This window comes from Bubalus kerabau, chromosome 4, assembly GCF_029407905.1.
Source record: "Bubalus kerabau isolate K-KA32 ecotype Philippines breed swamp buffalo chromosome 4, PCC_UOA_SB_1v2, whole genome shotgun sequence".
NCBI classification, from domain to species: domain Eukaryota; kingdom Metazoa; phylum Chordata; class Mammalia; order Artiodactyla; family Bovidae; genus Bubalus; species Bubalus kerabau.
The window spans coordinates 52,287,061-52,307,753 of record NC_073627.1 but is presented as its reverse complement, the minus strand read 5'-3'; the positions used below and the strand labels follow the sequence as shown (position 1 = coordinate 52,307,753).

General features: G+C 40.0%; 1 protein-coding gene across 1 annotated transcript in view; it reads right to left on the bottom strand.

Annotated features, from left to right (window-relative positions):
- Positions 1–20,693, bottom strand: part of BCAS3 (BCAS3 microtubule associated cell migration factor) — a 589,753-nt gene that overhangs the window by 481,051 nt on the left and 88,009 nt on the right. The window contains exon 8 of the mRNA XM_055579668.1: positions 15,861–15,933. Within this exon, the coding sequence (XP_055435643.1) occupies positions 15,861–15,933 (73 nt within the window). The remainder of the gene's footprint in view (positions 1–15,860; positions 15,934–20,693) is intronic.

Genomic DNA, 20,693 nt, shown 5'->3' with positions numbered 1-20,693 from the left:
AATGAAGCCTATCAAGGCCAAGCTCTCACACAAAGTACTGCAACTGGAAGGCTTATGAAGGTAACTGGTATAGCCACTTTAGAAACCTGCTTGGTAATATCAAGCAAAGCATAACTTATGACCATGCAATTCCACTACTAGGTACATATACCAAAGAGAAATAGACACCAAATATTGTACACACATATGTACAAATGTTCATATCAGCAATGTTCGCTACAGACCAAAGCAGCAAATTATCCAAATGTCCATCAACACAGAACACTGCCCTAACACTCTCTAACCACGTTCTCTAGTATTTTTTACACATCACTTGCCACCATAATATATATTTTATTTATTTGTTTCTGTCTCCCTGTTAGAAAGTCAGCTCGGTCAGTACATAGATCTTTTGTCTCCTTAGATCCAAGTGGCTCAACCTTAGCCCTATTGACATTACAGGCTGGAAAATTCTCTGTTGTCAGGAGTTGATCTGTACTTTATAGGATGTTTAGCAGCAACCTTGACTCTACCATAACACTAGCACATCCCAGTCCTTAGATATGACATCCAAAAGTGCCCCAGGCATTGGCAAGTGTCTCCTGGGGGTCAAAACCACCCCTCTCATCTCCTTCTCACCTCAAAGCCACTGCCTTGGATTATTACTGTACTATAAAAGCTGCTGAAATATAGTAGGGACCCATAATGTAAGTACCCATAAACATTTCTTCAAAGAATAAAATTCCTGCTTAGAACAAAAGGGGGAAAAACATTAAAGCACTTTTTGAGATAGCAGCATAGGTAATCTATAGCAAACATTTTAAAATCATACACACAGGTATGATTTATGTAGTAGCAAACAAGGATTCCTTACACCTTACAGAGGCATGCAGTAAATTTATTATCAATTAATTAGCTTACTCTTTGACAATAACATATTTAAGTTTTAGTTAAAGCAAATTACCTGTCTCAATTCCCAGTACTTTGATTCAAGTAATAGAACTATGAGATTTAGCAACATTTTTATTCTGGCTAAATACCATACAACTACATCACCAAACTATTTCCACCAGAATTGTGAAATACTTGATTTGAAAACTAACATGGTTCTTCATGATGAATTACCTAGTTTTCAGCAACAATTTTGTCTTTGGGATAAACACAACAGTGATCTCTTTTCAAGGCTTGTTCACTGTGCACATGCCCTGTTCCACCAGGAGGAAGCATGCCTGGACAGAATTCCACAGAGTCAGAATCTATGCAGATGTTCTTTTCCTTTTGGTTTTCCTTTAATTTACAAATCTTGTAATCTAAGCCTGAAGTTGACTGAACCAACATTTAAACCAGTACAGCAATAGCAGCCAAAAACTCAATCTGTTTTCTATTTATATGTCAAGACTGCATCCTTTTGGTGGCTGAAAAAACTGTTGTTTTGAAATGATTACACAGAAAACTGCAACCCCTTTAGTTGTTTTGTGAACCAGTTCTAGAGTGAAAATGCTTCTTTTAAAGGGCCTTTAGTTTAAGATACAGAGCAGAAGAAAAAACAACTTTGCATTCAAGGTTCCCATCTTTTGTTTTGAACTACGTAATAAAACAGTCACATTAAACAACATGACAGCAAAGTTATCTCCCCTCAAAAAAGACCTCAAGGATACTCGAAGAGACTTAGTACAGAGAAATGTGCTTCTACTGAGCGCTGGGAGGGGCAGCAGGGCTGCATTATAAAGAGGCATGAGAAAGCCATTGTGGGTGGGGGACATGCTCACTACCTCCACCAGAACGATGGTTTCATGGGTGTGCACATACGTCAAAATTTATCATAACATACACTTTAAATACGTGCCATTTGTTATGTTTCAATTATACCTCAATAAAGATATAAGTAACATGGGCTTTCTTGGGGAATATAAACAAATTACCATTTTCCAATGAACATAAAGGGCTCCAGTTCATCAGAGATACTAATAGACACAGTACTGGCTTAGGACATGAAGCCTACAAACCTGTAGCACAAATTCTGGACAAACTGGGCACAGCCACATGCTTCCAACAGTCATACAGACAATACTTACAATCTATGCATAAATATATATTATGTATATATTTCTTTATATGTATATGAAAAGAAATTCCTAGTAAAGAGTTTTCCTTGGGTGCCCTTACAATCTTTCTAACCAAATAATACAAGGTGCATCTAATAGGGGCCTGACATTGTACTGAACACCTGAAAATACTGCCTTATTTAAGCCTCACAAAGACACAGCCTAGGAGGTATAAATGAACACCATCTTACACTTATGGAAACTGAGACTGAGAACTATTGAATAATTTCAGTCTAGTAATTCATATCTAGGTCTGTGTGACCCCAATCCTCTGCTCTTTCCATTACTCTATACTTATCCATGGATTCAGGGGTATCAGTGAATATTACAGGGTACCAACCTTAGGCTAAATGCATACGCAAAGAATATTAGAGAGCCCAAAATGAAAATCAGATCCATTAAACATAAATATCACTATAGATAGAGTTCCTATTAGATTAGCACTACAGAAGCTGCCACTGAACACCCACTGTCATCCAGGATATCATAATGTCAAAATCTGTCATTTGTCAAAACTAAAATTTCCTGGCTAACAGCTCTGGATTGATTAATCTATAGATCTGTACAAGTAATAAGAAACCATGATGGTTTTCCACTCAGAGGTAGTCAGAAATGTATACCTGTAAGCCCAAAGCAAGGTAAGAACAACTTTGTTATTGCTGTTTAGTTGCTAAGTTGTGTCCAATTCTTTTGCAACCCCACAGACTATAGCCCGCTAGGCTCCTCAGTCCACGGGATTTCCCAGGCAAGAGTACTGGAGTGGACTGCCATTTCCTTCTCCAAGGGATCTTCCTGACCCAGGGATCAAATCTGCATCTCCTGCATTGCAAGTGGATTCTTAACCACTGAGCCATCTAGGAAGCCGAGAACAGAGTCCAGTAGAAAGACAAATTGAGCTATGTAATTTTAAATTTTCTAGTAGCCACAGTAAAAATAAGAAATAAGTGAAATCAATTTTAATACATTTAATGTAATATATCCACAATATCAGCACTTTCATTGGCACCAACCATGTTTCAATTGCTCAATAGCCAAATCTGCTTGAAGAGTACATGAAGAGAATATCTAACCAGCTAATAATTTAGGTGTATAAATCCTAAAGAGAAGTGGTAACACACAAAACACATCCCAAAGAAAGAGTTATCACCATGTTCCCAATTCACTGTAATGACAGCATTTCAATACTTACTTTCTGAATAAAGGTTCAAAAATTGATGTGGATGCATTCCCCAAGAACCTCTATTAAAATCAGGTAGAACCACAGAACAAGAATTAGATGTAGCTCTTTGCAACGTGGGCACAGGAAATGCAAGCAGCAGTTAAATGAAGGGAGAGATGGTCCCATTTTAAATAAAATCTGTGGCTCATTTCTGTTCTCAACAAGTTTCAAATCAGATAGTATAGGAAACAAACCTTTCACGAGTGCTTTCTTCTTCTCTGATTACATCACTCTCTGACACAAAATCTTAAAAAGCCAAAGAAGAAAGTTTTAAATCTGGTGGCAGCATATGATGGCCTATTTAAAGCTTTAAGCTCTTTCCATTTGTGACTAATATTTTAAACTGGGTATATTAAATGTGTATATTAATATTTCATATTAAGGAATATGCATTAAGTAGGATAATATATATAAGGTAGCACCAATATTCATCATTAAATAAAACATGCCATAATATATTAACAAGAGGCAAGAAAAAGCAAGGTGCAGATGAGAACAATACAACCCAAATATTTTTACAAACGCATTTGTGCAAGTATATAACACCACCTGGGCTTCTCTGGTGGCTCAGATGGTAAAGAATCTGCCTGCAATGCAGAAGACCCAGGTTTGATCCCTGGGTCAGGAAGATCCCTAGGAGAAGGAAATGGCAACCCACTCCAGTATTCTTGCCTGGAGAATTCCATGGACAGAGGAGCCTGGCGGGCTACACTCCATGCGGTCGCAAAGGGTCGGACACAACTGAGCAACTAACACTTGACTTGACTTGATAACACCACCTAACTCTGAATCACCAAAGGCCTTTGAAAAACACCACCTGTCAACAAATAAGGCAAATGAATCACCCTGAAATCACACTACAGCATAAGCACGAGAGGGATGAGAGAGAAAAGCTAAGAACTTTAAATAATATTTACCTTATGGCAGAAAGTGAAGAGGAACTAAAAAGCCTCTTGATGAAAGTGAAAGAGGACAGTGAAAAAGTTGGCTTAAAGCTCAACATTCAGAAAACTAAGATCATGGCACCTGGTCCCATCACTTCATGGGAAATAGATGGGGAAACAGTGTCAGACTTTATTTCTGCAGGCTCCAAAACCACTGCAGATGGTGACTGCAGCCATGAAATTAAAAGACGCTTACTCCTTGGAAGGAAAGTTATGACCAACCTAGATAGCATATTAAAAAGCAGAGACATTACTTTGCTAACAAAGGTCTGTCTAGTCAAGGCTACAGTTTTTCCAGGGGTCATGTATGGATGTGAGAGTTGGACTGTGAAGAAAGCTGAGCACCGAAGAATTGATGTTTTTGAACTGTGGTGTTGGAGAAGACTCTTGAGAGTCCCTTGGACTGCAAGGAGATCCAACCAGTCCATACTAAAGGACATCAGTCCTGGGTGTTCATTGGAAGGACTGATGCTGAAGCTGAAACTCCAGTACTTTGGCCACCTCGTGAGAAGAGTTGACTCATTGGAAAAGACCCTGATGCTGGGAGGTATTGGGGGCAGGAGGAGAAGGGGACGACAGAGGATGAGATAGCTGAATGACATCACCGACTCGATGGACATGAGTTTGGGTAAACTCTGGGAGTTGGTGATGGACAGGGAGGCCTGGCGTGCTGCGATTCACGGGGTCGCAAAGAGTCGGACACGACTGAGTGACTGAACTGAACTGAACTGACTGAGGCAGAGGAGCAGGGGACGAAAAGGAGATCCTGATTCAATACTGGCAGAGCCGGGAATTTCCTGCGGTCCAGTGAATAGGACTCCATGCTTCCACCGCAGGATGCATGCGTTCAAGCAAAGAAAGTGCCTTCTCTGCTGACGGAGAGCAGAGGGGGATTACTTGCAAAACAAGGAGAGAATGCAATAGTCCTACGATGGTGGAGCACAGTTAAACCACCCAGGATTTGCTCTCAGAAGCAAAGGGGTCTCATCCTGAGTAGGGAAATGCCACAAACAGGTCTGAGATCAGTTGGCTCACACCCTTGGTTACTAATGAGTCAAACAGGGCGATGAGGGGCTTCCCAGGTGGCGTGAGTGGTAAAGAATCTGCCTGCCCATGTAGGAGACACAGGTTCGATCCCTGGGTAAGAAGATCCCCTGGAGGAGGAAATGGCAACCCACTCCAGTATTCTTGCTTGGAAAACTCCATGGATAGAGGAGCCTGGCGGGCTACCGCCCACAGGTTTGCAAAGAGCTGGACTGTGACTGAGCATGCACACACACAGGGGGATGAGAGTGTGTGCAGGACCAGAGATGTTTGCGTGTTTTTCTTTAAGCTCTAATGTACTAATTTAAGCTTAACTAACTTTAAGCTCTCTGTACTAATGATTATATAACAACCCTGTATCTTGCTCGAGGACATGTTTCTCCTTCTTAACAAGAACCTTCTGACTAATCCTGTTATCTTAAGATGTATGTTGTGGGAGTGGGTCTGGTAAGATTTTTCTATTGTTAGTAACCAACTGAAAAAGTATGTAAGGCCTTGATAAGACTAGTGGGACAATCTCTGCCCCCTCTATGTCAGAAGTTTTCTCTATTCCTTTTCACTTTAATAAAACTTTTGCTACAAGAAACTCTGAGTGACTGAAGCTGCATCTTTGGTCCCAAAGTGAAATTATCTCCTCTGGAGATCACAAATCTGACACGGTTCACCATAAGCTCTCACAGAAAAAAACTGGTTGAGACAAATAAAAACTAAAACCAAGAATACTACAAAACACACACAGTAGTGACCGTAAACAAGAAACTACAGTCATTAAAAGTACTGCCACATCATCCTTTTCACTAGGTATACAAAGGAACAGATAATACGGTTCATGCATCTACTGCTGTATGTCAAACCACTAGAAATCATACTGGCTTGGGACAATAAAAAAGGTACTACTTGTTTAGTCATGTCCAACTCTTTGCAACCCTCTGGATTGTAGCCTGCCAGGCTCCTTCCATGGGGATTTTTCAGGCAAGAATACTGGAGTGAATTGCCATTTCCTCCTCCAGGGGATCTTCCTGACCCAGGGATTGAACCTGTGTCTCCTGAATGGCAGGAGGATTCTTCACCTGCTGAGCCATCAGGGAAGTCCCACTTTATTTCTCACGAAAGAAGAGTGAATTCAATTGACGGTTGAGAGAATAGAATAACAGGACATGTGCAAATTAGAACTACAATGAGAAAGCATTATGTATTTATATTACAGTGGCTAAAATTTAAAAGTCTGATAAAGTCAAGTAAGGAAGTAAAGGAATTAGAAACCTCATACACTGATGGTAGGAGTATAAAATGAGACAGTCACTTTGAAAAACAGACATCTAATATATGATTCAGTCATTCTACTTGCAGATATTTGACCAAGAGAAAAGAAAGCACATGTCTATATGAAGACTTGAGCATTAGGTTCAAAGCAGCATTATCTGCAAATCCAAAGTCTAGAAACAACCAAAATATCCCTCAACAGGTGAACTTAACAACCAAACTGTGGTACATTCATGCAGTATGAAACTAGTCGACAAAAAAGCAAATGATAAATGCAACAATATGAATGGATCTCAAAATAAAGATACTTTGTAACAGATATACTTACAAATATACTTTGTAAGTATAACAAATATACTTTGTGTATTTATGATTCCACTTATATAAAACTCTAGAATATGCAAATTAATATACAGTGACAGAAATAAGATCAGTTTTTCATGCTACAACACAGCATACAAAGTATATTTTGTTTTTTGTTTGTTTTCCGGGTATGATTTTTTTATTTTGGTCACGCTGAACCTTCAATGTGGCATGCAGGCTTATCTTGCTCTAGAGCACAGGCTTAGTTGCCCTGCAGCATGTAGGATCTTAGTTCCCTGACCAGGGATTGAACCTGTGTCCCCTGCATTGAAAGGTGGATACTCAACCACTGGACCATCAGGGGAGCCCCACAAAGTATATTTTGAACACAGAGTTCATTAGCTCAGTTGAATACAGAAGGAATCAGGCTGATCGTGGCTCAGTCTGACCATGCGTGTAGGCAACAATAAATGTTATAGCTTATTCCTCCCTGGTCTTTGTTTATCTTGTTCCTTCCTCTCTAACTTAACAGTCTCAACTCTTCCTTATACCCCTATTCCACCAAGGCTCCTTCACCTTCTTTTTAAGGTGAAATTCCATATTTACTAGTAAACTTTTTATCAGTATGAACATTTTTTAAAAATTTTAATCAGGATTATTGCTCTGATTACTTTGCATATTATTTCCTCCATATCTGTTTTCCCCATAACCTCAGTTTTAGTGTGAAATTTTGCAGAATATAAGCATGCTGTCCCCTGTAAATACACTCTGCCTCCACTGCACCCGGCTCCTTGCCATTGGGAGACTGGCTGGCCTGTATCAAACAGACTGCAGCAGTGGGCTCCCGAACCCCTCAGAGCGCAGCCTCCAGCTTCTGGCCGGGTTCAGCCTGAGGGGCCATCGGGTGGCCGCTCTGCTGTCAGGTTAGAGCAGATACACCGAGTGCCTCCACCAGCGGCTTCCACCAGGTAACCTCCTGATGCGGCTCTCACTGCAGGTTCTGCTAATGGCTCTCACCCCTTGCTGAGAAACGGTAAATGGTCTCAGGCCCTCTTCACTTTACTTAAACTCTTCTCAAATTACCCAGTTGGAATATGTCTTCTATTTGTGCCAGGACCCTAACAGCACAGGTTTTCGGGAATACATATATCATGTAATAGCAAGAAAGACAGTTCTTTGAAAATTTAAACCAGGATTCCTTTGGTTTGGTCACCTACATATAAACATTTTGGTGGGCTATTTGAGATTTGTACCAATTTCAAGGCTTGCAAGGAAATATACAACGTCTGTAAAGATGATCTTATAGCAAACTACCAAAGGGCATCCATAGTTCAGGTATTATATTTTAAAATAAATACACTAAAAAACTTTCCCCTGTTACAGTAATGTCATCTTATTTCTGTAAGGTTTTGTTTCACCCATAATCAGATAAACAGGACAAGCTCTGAGGGCTCTGATGGTCCAAAGATAATACTAGAAGTCAAGAGGTCCATGAACAATCCATGATATCGGACAGCCCATCTCATGAAAAATCTCTGTGCCAGAGAGGCAGGTGTCACATAAATGGTATATCGAAGATGGAAAAGCCCAGTCTTTGAAAGCAGTAAAGAGAGTCAAAAGCCAGGCAGAAAGCTAGAAGAAAATGCAGAACACCCACAGAAATGTAAAAGACCAGAGAGATGAGCAAGTGAAAAGACTGGGTGCCTGAAGGAAGGCTAAGGAATAGCTCAAAAAGCCCAGGTCATAGAGCATCGAACACTGGAAGAATGGCCTAAATCTCTTTTTGGATCTGCACAAGTAATGCCAGCTCAAACTGTGATTCCATCAGATCTCACAACACAGCAGGAAGAAAATACGTTAAAACAAAATATTTAGGGACTTCCCTGGTGGTCCAGCAGTTACGGATCTGCCTGCCCATACAGGTGACACCGGTTCCATCCCTGCTCTGGAAACTACGATTCCACATGTCGTAGGGCTATACTTAATCCACGTGCCGCAACTACTGAGTCTGTGCAGCCTAGAAACCACGTTCCGCAACCAGTGACACATCGCAGTGACAAACCCGAGCACCGCAATGAAGAGTATCCCCCGCTCACTGCCACCAGAGAAAGCCTGCATATGGCGACGACAGCCCATGCACCACACCAAGAACCAGCACAGCCAACAAGAAAATAAACAAATAAAATAGTTAGCATCACATGTAAGGGTTCTGTGACATTTCATGACAAAAAGAACTGTTGTATACCCAGTATCCCAAGCAGCCTCCCTTTTGGTTCTATTTAACATAACCCTTATTTATTTTAGACACAAGTTGAAATAAATCCTCTTCAATAACACTTCAGGGTGGTGAAACTGTGCTTAACCTCCACCTAAATAACTGCTCAGTGGCTAGCAAACACCAGTCTCACAGAATTCTGTCAGTCCAACATGACCTTTGTTAGCAATCTGTAGCAAAAATGCAAAACCATTAATGCTGTGAACTAAGTGTATTTTCTTTGATAAACAGCCCTTAATTTTGAAATCAAGTCTTTATTCCTGTTCAACTATTAAAATTATTTTGCTTTTTTCAAGGTAAATTTAAGATGTCTGTGGTTTGCCAAAACTTTCATCTTTCTAATTATTAAAATTCAATCTTGGAAATACGGCCATCGAGTGCATATTTAACAAGAGATAAGAGATTCCTAACTAACTGAAATAAAGACATTTTCTCACTCTTTTAATTGAAGTATAGCTGGCTTATAAGGTTAGTTTCAGGAGTACAACATAGAGATTTGGTACTTCTATAGATTATATACCATACAAAGTTATTATTATAAAGTATGGACTATATACTCTGTGTTGTCTATTACAGCCCTGTATCTTATTTATTTTATTTACAACGTCTGTACCTCTCAATCCTCTTCATCTATTTCAACCCCTCCTTCCATCCTGCTCCCTTTGGTAATCACTAACCTGTTCTCTGTATACGTGAGTCTGTTTCTGGGGAAATTTTTCTCACTCTTACAAGAATTTCCCACCACCAAACAGATGTATGGTATGAGTCTCCAGATAAGACTTTCTTTATCTTATATGATCTTCACGTTTTTTCTATTCTAACATTCTGAGATGTAAAGATCACATCTCCACTCCAATAATGTGTATAATGTGATGATATTATACTGGATTAAACATTCTTCAAGGTCTGCAGTCAGCTGCTGAATAATCATACTCTTTTGCAGTTATTCATAATACCCAACAAAATCCTAACCATGAACAACTTCATTACTGCAGCAGGTTAGCATGTAATATACAACACGTGTTCATTTCCTAAGAAAGTGTACATTCCTTAATGTGTTGTCCATACTTCCCCTCCCTCCCTCAAATTATTACACAAGACACTGACTTAATTCCTGGATCAGTAACGCAACATTATCTCCCACCTAGACCTTAAATGGCTTATCTGAAGCGATGATGGAACAGTGTGTGTGTTTCTCTCTCCTCCCTCCCTCTTCTTCTCCCTCTACATAGACATATCAACATGAAGAAAGAAAACATCACTATAATACAATATAAAAATAAATGGCATTTAAAGACTGTCATGAATGTAGTAAGACTCTGTATTAAAAACTGTGGGCTCAGTTTGCAATGTGTAAATATCTAAAGGATAAAATATGAGGAACGATCAGGATTATTTCCATAGCAAATTCCCCCCTTTCTTTGAAAAGGGATTGTTGTTCAGTCACTAAGTCGCGTCCAACTCTGTGACCTCGTGGACTACAGCATGCCAGGCTCTTCCGTCCTCCCCTATCTCTTGGTGTTTACTCATTCACGTCCATTGAGTCAGTGATGCTATATACATTTATAATTAAGAAAATTTATACATCAAAAGGAAATTTTACTGAACTTCCCTAAGATAAACTTACTAGGCAGTATTAATTGTGAATATAAGCAACTGACAAGTGTCCAAAGCACCTTGTGCTCAATAAAGCATTTCTCATGGAAATGAATGGCAACAGACATGTCTTGTACGTCCCAAACGGTTAAGGGGGGGCCTAAGATTTTGTGCACCACAGGCCTTTGAAGAAGACATCAACACCCAGGTTCAGGACATGTGGTTCCTCAGATTAAGACACTTTCTCAACCATTAAAAAAAAAGTGTTACTAATATTTAAATAAAGGATGAGCATGAATGTACAGAAAACTTATTAAAATTCATTTAGCAAAAAACAAATAGTTTGGGGCCGTGCTAGTTAGAAGGTGCTATGCTTAAAACCAAGAAGGAAATATCTTCGCATTCATTTATCAATAACAATTCTTAAAACAATCCAGCAAAAGATACAGACATAGACCCATCTCTTTGCAGAATGATTCTCCTACTATGAAATAAATATAAGGAGCAGACATGGGAGAGGGGAAGTGAGTGTCTACAATAGATTTTTTTCAGTAGGCAAATGCTATTTTAATCAGAACTATATTCATCGCCCCTGTGGTGATTAATGTGTCAACTTGGCTAGGCCACAATAATCAGATTTGGTCAAATACTATTCTAGATATTTCTGTGAGCATACTTTTTTACGTAAAATAATATTTAAATTAGCAGAATTTGAGTAAAGCAGGTGATGCTTCATAACTTGAATGGGACTCATCCAATCAGCTGAAAGTCTTAATAAAATCTTCAAAAAATTGACTTCCTTGGAGGAAGAGGGTTAGAAATTGCAATTCTTTCCTCAGTCTGCAGATTCTGGATGTTCAGGCTTCACAATCATGTGAGTCAATTTCTCAAAATCAACACCCCCATTCCCTTCTTCCTCTCTCCTCATATATATAATCCCACTTCCCACTGGTTCTAATTCTCTGGATTAGACTAATATAACCCACATACCATCAGAGTCATCTCTCAATAAATAATCTCATCACCTACTATATATATTCAAGTGACACCTCAATAAATGAATCCTGTAAAAATAAAAATAATCTCCTTGGGACTTCCCGGTTGTCTGGTGGTTAAGATATCACGTTCCCACTGCAGGGAGTATACGTTCAATTCCTAGTCAAGGAAGTAAGATCACACATGCCACACAGGGAGGCAAAAAAAAAAAAAATCTTAATCATACAGTTAAGCAGGGTTGCTAAGGAATGGAAAATCTTTCAATACTTGCAAACCAAACTCAGCAAATAGTTGACTATCTTCCACAAACACATCTTTTTGCGGGGCTTCAACAGGACTGGGTGTGCCTGAATCGCAGAGGTTTAACAAACATCAGGAAAAGTGAAGTCAAGAAAGGTTTCTTTCACCACAGATACTTCTTCAACTCTTCTCCGCGGTTTCCATTCCCTTTTTTTTTCCTTTAAAGATTTATTTATTTATTTTTGGCTGTGTTGGGTCTTTGTTGCTGCATGGGCTTTCTCCAGGTGCTGAGAGCAGGGGCTACTCTCTAGTAAATTACATTGCACATGGTAGCTTCTCACTGTGGTGGCTTTTCTTGTTGTGGAGTACAAGTTTCAGTAGTTGCAGCACGTAGGTTCAGTAGTTGTACCACGTAGGTTCAGTAGTTATAGTGTGTAGGCTCAGCAGTTGTGGCACCCAGGCTTAGCTGCTCTGTGGCATGTGGGATTCTCCTGGACCAGGGATTGAACCCCTGCCCCCTGCATTGGCAGATGGATTCTTAACCACTGTACCACCAAGGAAGCCCCCCCAATTCCCTTTCACCTCTCATGTTAACATAACAGGTCTCTGATCCATGTGCTGACCTGAATATAGTGTTGTGTTCTTCTAGCAAGCTTATTGTTTCACCTTTTTTTATCTCCTCAACTCTAGAATTTCCGATTGGTTTTTCTATAACTTATTTCTAACTGAGATTCTCTACATGTTCAGTCATTGTTACCAAGCTTTCCTTTCATTCCATAAACACGGTTCATTTAGTTTTTAGAACATATGTATAACAGCTGCTTTAAAAGCCTTGTCTCTAAAATTTAACAATGGAAGCAATCAGCAACAGTTTCTATCACCTACTTCCTTTCTCAACATATCATACTTTGCTATTTCTTGGCATGTGTCATAATTTTATGTTGGAAATTAGACATGTTTTATAATATGGTATGAGAATTCTGGAAAGCTACTTTGCTCCATGATATATAGTTACTAATGCCTCTGCTGGATTTTATTTTTAATTCTTGCTTTCATTTTAAAGCCTGCTTTCCCGGGGGCTGACCCTGTGTCTATGTAGCTTAGTGATTAGCCAAAGGTTCAACAGAGAATTTATTCAACCACCCTGAGTCAATAAAGGTTGTCATTCTTTCCAAAAGGATCTCTGGGTGCAGAGGTCAGACATTTTCAAGTCTCCCAGGTTTTAGTTTCATAGGATGCTTTCATGGCTCCTTTGCACATACATGAAGCTTTAGCTGATCATGATTTTAGGCTAAAAGAGCCATGAGCCCACACAACCCCATGACCATAAGTTCCATGGACAATGCTGCTAAGCATGGCCATGACATTCCCCACCAATGTCATGGCCATGAATCAACCAAGTTGGAAACAGAAGGGGTGGAGTGTGACTCAAGCAGCTCCAGGCATGAATGCCACAGATTCCCACAGCTATGACTTAATATTTACCAGTCTCTCAAACATAAACACTTTTCACATTGTTGGAAGCCTTTGGTTGAGTTCTAGAGAAACGAAATGGTTGTTATTACCTATCTTGCAGATGAACTTCACTGTAAGTCACAAACCTCCATCTTTCCTAAGAATATTTCTACCAGTTTCTGTTCCCCAGCTATAGCTTTATAACCTACTCTGGAAGTTCTTAGTCTTCTATAACACTGCCAAACTTTCTTATTCCTTTAGGTCCAGCACATGCTGTGCCTTCTTCATGAGGCTTTCTCCTATCAATCCAGGTACACTGACCTCTACCTTCTTTGAATTCCAATTAGACATCCCTGGGCTTTGCAGGTGGGGCAGTGGTAAAGAATCTGCCTTCCAGTGCAGGAGATGAGGGGTCAATTTCTGGGCAGGAAGATTCCCTGGCATAGGAAATGGCAACCCACTTCAGTTTTCTTGCCTGGAAAATTCCATGGACAGAGGAGCCTGGCAGGTTACAGTCCATGTGGTCACACAGAGTCAAGCATGACGGAGCACACATGCACACGCACACAGATGTCATTATCCCATAATCATCTTCTATGTGCTATGTTTTTGCTTTCAACAACATTCTTAAATCTTTGGGACACAGAATTAGGTTTTCACGTTTTGTATCCTTATCCCATACCTAGCAAAGGGTTGAGTACACAGTAAATTTTTGCTCACTTCAACCCAAAACTTTACACTGGAAGAAAATTGCCTTGTAACACATGGAGTCAAACCATTTCCCCAGAAAGCAACAATTAAGACTCCAAGATCAATCATGTTACACCATTAGCACATTCTTTCCTTGTGCACTGCATCCATGACCCAGACACTATCAGCTGAAAGCACATGGCAAGGACTACTGGTTGCCAAGCCTAATACTCATTTTGATCCTCTACCTACTAACAAAACCACAGTAATATCCCTGATTTCCTTGTAGCTAGGAGTTCAAGATGAGATACTAACTGTTAAGACAGTAGCCTTCTTGAGATCATAAGGGGAAGGGGTCATATTCTAAAAGATGTCAAAGCTAGAAATGGAAAGAATCTAGATCATTAATGACACATGGCAGAAACATTTCACTGGCCCTGGACTGCCTACCCAGTCATTCAATTCCAGGGTTTATCTAGGCCATTGGAACTTTACCAGCAGTTGAAAACAATTCCTAACTGGAATTACATAGTGATATCTAAATCACTATAAGCCATTATGAAGAATATTGTTCTCATTTAATATATAGAGAAAGTAGGGAAAACTTGACTTCATGAGCAATACCAATTAATCATCTTAGTCAGTAGGCCTCTTACTGTCCCAAATGCAATGAGCATGGAACTAAGAGTATGCCTGCTTGAAGAATCTAGAAAAAGAGTGGATATATGTAGATGTATTATTGATTCACTTTGCTGTACATCTGAAACTAAACACTAAAAATCAACTATACTCAATAAAAATTTTTTAAAAAAAGTATGGTTGCTTGGGTTCGAATCCACAGTTACACTGTGAGAATTCAGTGCCTGAGTTTCTCTAAACTACCAAATAGGAATAAGAACAGTATCTACTTCAAAGTATTGCTAGCAGAAAAAAAAGAGAAAATTCATGTAATGCCTTTAGAACAGTGTTAGGCACATGCTACAGCAACAATAAATTGTTGGCTAATACACAATATACACTATGCTATATATTATTACCATTAAGATATATTAAATTATCTTCTATTAACATCTTACCTAAGGATCATAATAGATATTCTAATATAACTATAAAAGCATGATGGAATACACACTACTATATAGAAAATAGATAATCAACAAGGATCTACTGTATAGCAAAGGAGGAACTCTACTCAATACTCTGTAATAACCTATATGGGAAAAGAATCTGAAAAAGAAAAGATATATGTATATATATATAACTGAATCACTTTGCTCTACACTTGAAACTAACACAACATTGTTAATTAACTATACTCCAATATAAAATAAAATTTTTTAAAAGATCCTCAAAACAATGTAAAATATAAATGTTAATAGCAGTTGATGATGATGATGTCCTAACAGTAACTTCTAATCCACTGTAGAAGGCCATTATAAATACTAAAAATATAAATAAACAAAATGAAACATATTTTCTTAATGATGCTACTCTTTTATGACTGAATTCTGATATACTGCTGGCTTTCTTTCATGTCCTGCTATCATCCTACATTTGAGAGAAAACAGTTGAGCAGAAAAATAAAGTGGCCTGTGTGGCAAAAACCTTAAATATGTTATTAAGTCCTGTCCCATCCCTTCTGTAAAAGCACAGTCTTATGGTAAACAAAGACTTGAAGACACTAAAGTTCCCCCTCTGAAATAACACAAAATTTTAATAGTGGTTCAAAAAACTTTTTTTTAATTCCTTACCCAGAAGATCCAGTGCTCTTACAAACACCAAGGAGGGGCCTTTTTTCAGCAAAGTTGTCACACTTTTGAGCACCTGATAAGGAACATGAAGTAAAATGTAAAACAAAACTTCAAAAAGTATTCTTGTATATTTCCATTATTTTCATCCTCTCAAAATATTTATGGCTAAAGAGACAGCAAAACATTCATTTAATTCAATATATTTATACAATTGAACAAAAAATAGAAAAGCTATAAATAAACCTATAACTGCTTCTAAAATGAACCAACATTTAAAATCTTTTTTTATAATTGGCAACAACAACCTCCATTTTACACATGTTCTCCATGCAATCAGAAAGCCACCCCCAATTCCACCAACTAATTACCTGAGTTGTATAATTTTGATGTCAAAATTAAATAAAGGAAGGTCACAACAGAAACTTTAAAAACCTCAAAATTTCAGGCCATTCTCAATGTACAACAGTGTAAAATCCTAAAAAAAGACTAGTAAACTGAGTAGCAATGTATTAGAAAATAAAAATCAGTCAGACCATGAAGAATGAATGAAAGACACTGTCAAGTAAAGAGCTCCAAGAAACAGCACAAGAAAAGCACCCTGAATGAAGTCAGAGGATGCAAACATACATCACTTGCAACCAACTTTTTAGTTTGCTGCTTACAAATAGGTAAAATCACCTGGAAATGTGGCTAAAAAAAACCCCCAAAATTTGAAACTATCATTAATAATTTTTTAAAAATATAAGAAGATATTTTAAGCATGAAACAAAATAACAATGCAAAGAAAAACTGATGCTTAGAAATGAAAGAGAGATCTGGGAAATTAAAAAGATGGTAGATATTATTTAAAAACTCAATGCCCGAATATGAGAAAATTTTCTAGAGAACAGAGTCAAAAAAAAAAAAAAAAAAAACCCACCTGCAAAAAAAGAGAAAAACAGCATTAATTTATATACACATAAACAGGCTTCCCAGGTGGCTCAATGGTAAAGAATCCACCTGCTGATGCAGGAAAGGTAGGTTCGATCCCTGGGTCAGGAAGATCCCCTGGAGGAGGAAATAGCAACCCACTCTAGTGTTCTTACCCAGAGAGGAGCCTGGCAGGCTACAGTCCATGGGATTGCAAAGAGTGAGACACCACCAAGCGACTGAACACAAACACACACAAGAGAACTGTTAAAGGACCGTCTCAAAGTTCCAACATATAGACAGGAATTCCAAAAAGAACAGAGAAAAATAGAGGAAAGAATCCATGAATTGTTTCAAAATTTTTCATAGAACAAACAAATATGAGTCTATAAGCCCCCTGCAGGTCTAATACAATAAATTCAATAGCTGAACCACATGTCCATCATTTCAGGATACTGAGTCCTAAAAAGAATTTTCTATAGAAGCTCCAGGGAAAATAAAAAAGGCTGCTGACAGGATCAGGAATTTAAATGATTGCTCTAGATACTTACTACACTACTTATCCAAAAACCTACAGCTAACATCATGAACCATACCCCTAAGGTCAAGAACAAGGCAAGGTCTCCACTCTCACCACTGCTATTCAACACGGTACTGGAAGTTCTAGACAAGACAGAAAAGAAAGCGGGGATCTTCCCTGGTGGTACACTGGAATCCACCCCTGCCAATGCAGGGGACACAGGTTCGATCCCTGGTCCAGGAAGATTCCACAGGCCACAAAGCAACTAAGCGCCACAACTACCGAACCCAAGCTCTAGACTCTGAGAGGCTCAACAACTGAGCCCATGCTGCAACCACAGCAGACTGCGCACCTGCGCCTGCGCTCCACAGCGAGAGAAACCACCACGAAGAGACACCTGCGCGCCTGGCGCCTGCGCTCCACAGCGAGAAACACCACCACGATGAGACACCCGCGCGCCTGGCGCCTGCGCTCCACAGCGAGAAAAACCACCACGATGAGACACCCGCGCGCCTGGCGCCTGCGCTCCACAGCGAGAGACACCACCACGATGAGACACCCGCGCGCCTGGCGCCTGCGCTCCACAGCGAGAGACACCACCACGAAGAGACACCCGCGCGCCTGGCGCCTGCGCTCCACAGCGAGAGACACCACCACGATGAGACACCCGCGCGCCTGGCGCCTGCGCTCCACAGCGAGAGACACCACCACGATGAGACACCCGCGCGCCTGGCGCCTGCGCTCCACAGCGAGAGACACCACCACGATGAGACACCCGCGCGCCTGGCGCCTGCGCTCCACAGCGAGAGACACCACCACGATGAGACACCCGCGCGCCTGGCGCCTGCGCTCCACAGGGAGAGAAACCACCACGATGAGACACCCGCGCGCCTGGCGCCTGCGCTCCACAGCGAGAAAAACCACCACGATGAGACACCCGCGCACCGCAAGGAGAGGGCAGCCCCTGCTCACGGCAGCCAGAGAAAGCCCCCGTGCACAGCAAAGGCCAGGCACAACCAAAAACAAGCTTAAAAAGTAATAACTCTAAAAAAAAAAAAGGAAGTAGTAGAATTAAAGAACAAGGAGAAAAAGAAAAGAATGGGGAGGAAAATCATATGGATAAGAAAGGAATAAATAAAACTCCCAATTTGCAGGACTTCCCTGGTGGCTCAGACGGTAAAGAAGGTGCCTGCACTACAGGAGGCCTGGGTTCAATCCCTGGGTCAGGAAGATCCCCTGGAGGAGGAAATGGCAACCCACTCCAGTATTGGTAAATCCCATGGACAAGAGGAGCCTGTAGAGCTACAGTTTATGGGGTCACAAAGAGTCAGACTCAACTGAGTGATTTTTTATAGATACACACACACACACACATCTTTGCAGACAACACAACTTATACATCTAAAATCCCAAGGAATCAACAACAACAAAAACTCCTAGAGCTCGTGAGTTAGCTCAACAAGATTACCAGAGTCAAGATCAACATACAAAAATCAACTGTATTTCTAGGGACTTCCCTGGTAGTCCAATGGTTAAGAATCCACCTTGCAAAGCAGGGGACACATGCCTGGTCAGGGAACTAAGGTGCCGCAACAAATGATGCCGCATGATGCAATGAAGATCCAGCGTGCCACAACTAGACTCCAATGCAGCCAATTAAACGAGTAAATATATCTTTAAAATTTTTAATATAAAAATGAGGAAAAGATCTGAACCGACACTTAAAGTAAATATAGAAATGGGCAATAAGCAGATGAAAAAATGCTCCACATCAAAGGTCATCAGGGAAATTCAAATCAAAACAATAAGACACCATTCCACAAGCATCACACTGCCCAAAATGTAAAACAACAACAATACCAGATGCTGACAAGGAGGAGGAACAACAAGAACTCTCCACCATCACCAGAGGGAACGTAAAATGGTATGGTCACGCTGGAAAACAGTGGACAGTTTCTTACAAAACTAAATGTACTCTTACTACAAGATCCAGCAATCATGCTTCTTGGTATTTTCCCAAAGAAGCGGAGAACCTTGCTCACACAGAAACTTGCACATGGATATGGACATCAGCTTCGTTCACAGTTGCCAAAACTTGGAAGCAATCAAGATGCCCTTCAGTAGATGGCTGGATAAATAAATGACAGCACCTCCAGAATCTGCTGTATGACTCAGGGAGCTCGAATCTTGTGCTCTGTGACAACTAAGAGGGGTGGGAGGAAGATCAGGAGGGAGGGGACATACGTGTATCTATGGCTCATTCATGTGATAATATGACAGAAACCAATAAAATACTGTAAAATCCTCCAATTTAAAATAAATAAATAAATAAAATAAATTAAATTAAATTAAAAATAAATAAATATAGTGCCTCCAGACAATGAAATATGACTCAGGATTAAAAAAAAATTAGCTAGAAAGCCATGAAAAAACACAGGGGAGGCTTAAATATATATTGCATGGCTCTGGAAAAGGCAAAAGTTTTTAATATTGAGACAGTAAAAATATCAGTGGTGTTCAGGAGTTTAAAAGGAGGGAGGCATGAATTAGTAGAGCACAGATGTTTAAGGCAGACAAACTATAGGGACACAACAGTGGTGGAAAAGGTCAGTTTTCATTTCAATCCCAAAAAAGGGTAATGCCAAACAATGTTCAAACTACAACACAACTGCAACTCATTTCACATGCTAGCAGAGTCATGCTCAAAATCTTTCAAGCTAGATGTCAACAGTACATAAACTGAGAAATTCTAGATATACAAGCTGGATTTAGAAAAGGCAGAGGAACCAGAGATCAAATTGCCAACATCTGATGGATCATACTGCTCATGGGGTTCTCAAGGCAATAATATTGAAGTGGTTTGCCATTCCCATCTCCGGTGGACCACATTTTGTCAGAACTCTCCACCATGATCCGTTCGTCTTGGGTGGCCCTGTACACGGCATGGCTTAGTTTCACTGAGTTAGACAAGGCTGTGGTCCATGTGATCAGATTGGCTAGTTTTCTGTGATTGTGGTTCCAGTCAGTCTGCCCTCTGGGGAAACAGTGGAAACAGTGGCTGACTTTATTTTGGGGGGCTCCAAAGTCACTGCCGATGGTGACTGCATGAGAAACGCGGGACTGGAGGAAGCACAAGCTGGAATCAAGATTGCTGGGAGAAATATCAATAAACTCAGATATGCAGATGACACCACCCTTATGGCAGAAAGTGAAGAGGAACTAAAAAGCCTCTTCATGAAAGTGAAGGTGGAGAGTGAAAAAGTTGGCTTAAAGCTCAACATTCAGAAAACGAAGATCACGGCATCCGGTCCCATCACTTCATGGGAAATAGATGGGGAAACAGTGTCAGACTTTATTTTTCTGGGCTCCAAAATCACTACAGATGGTGACTGCAGCCATGAAAT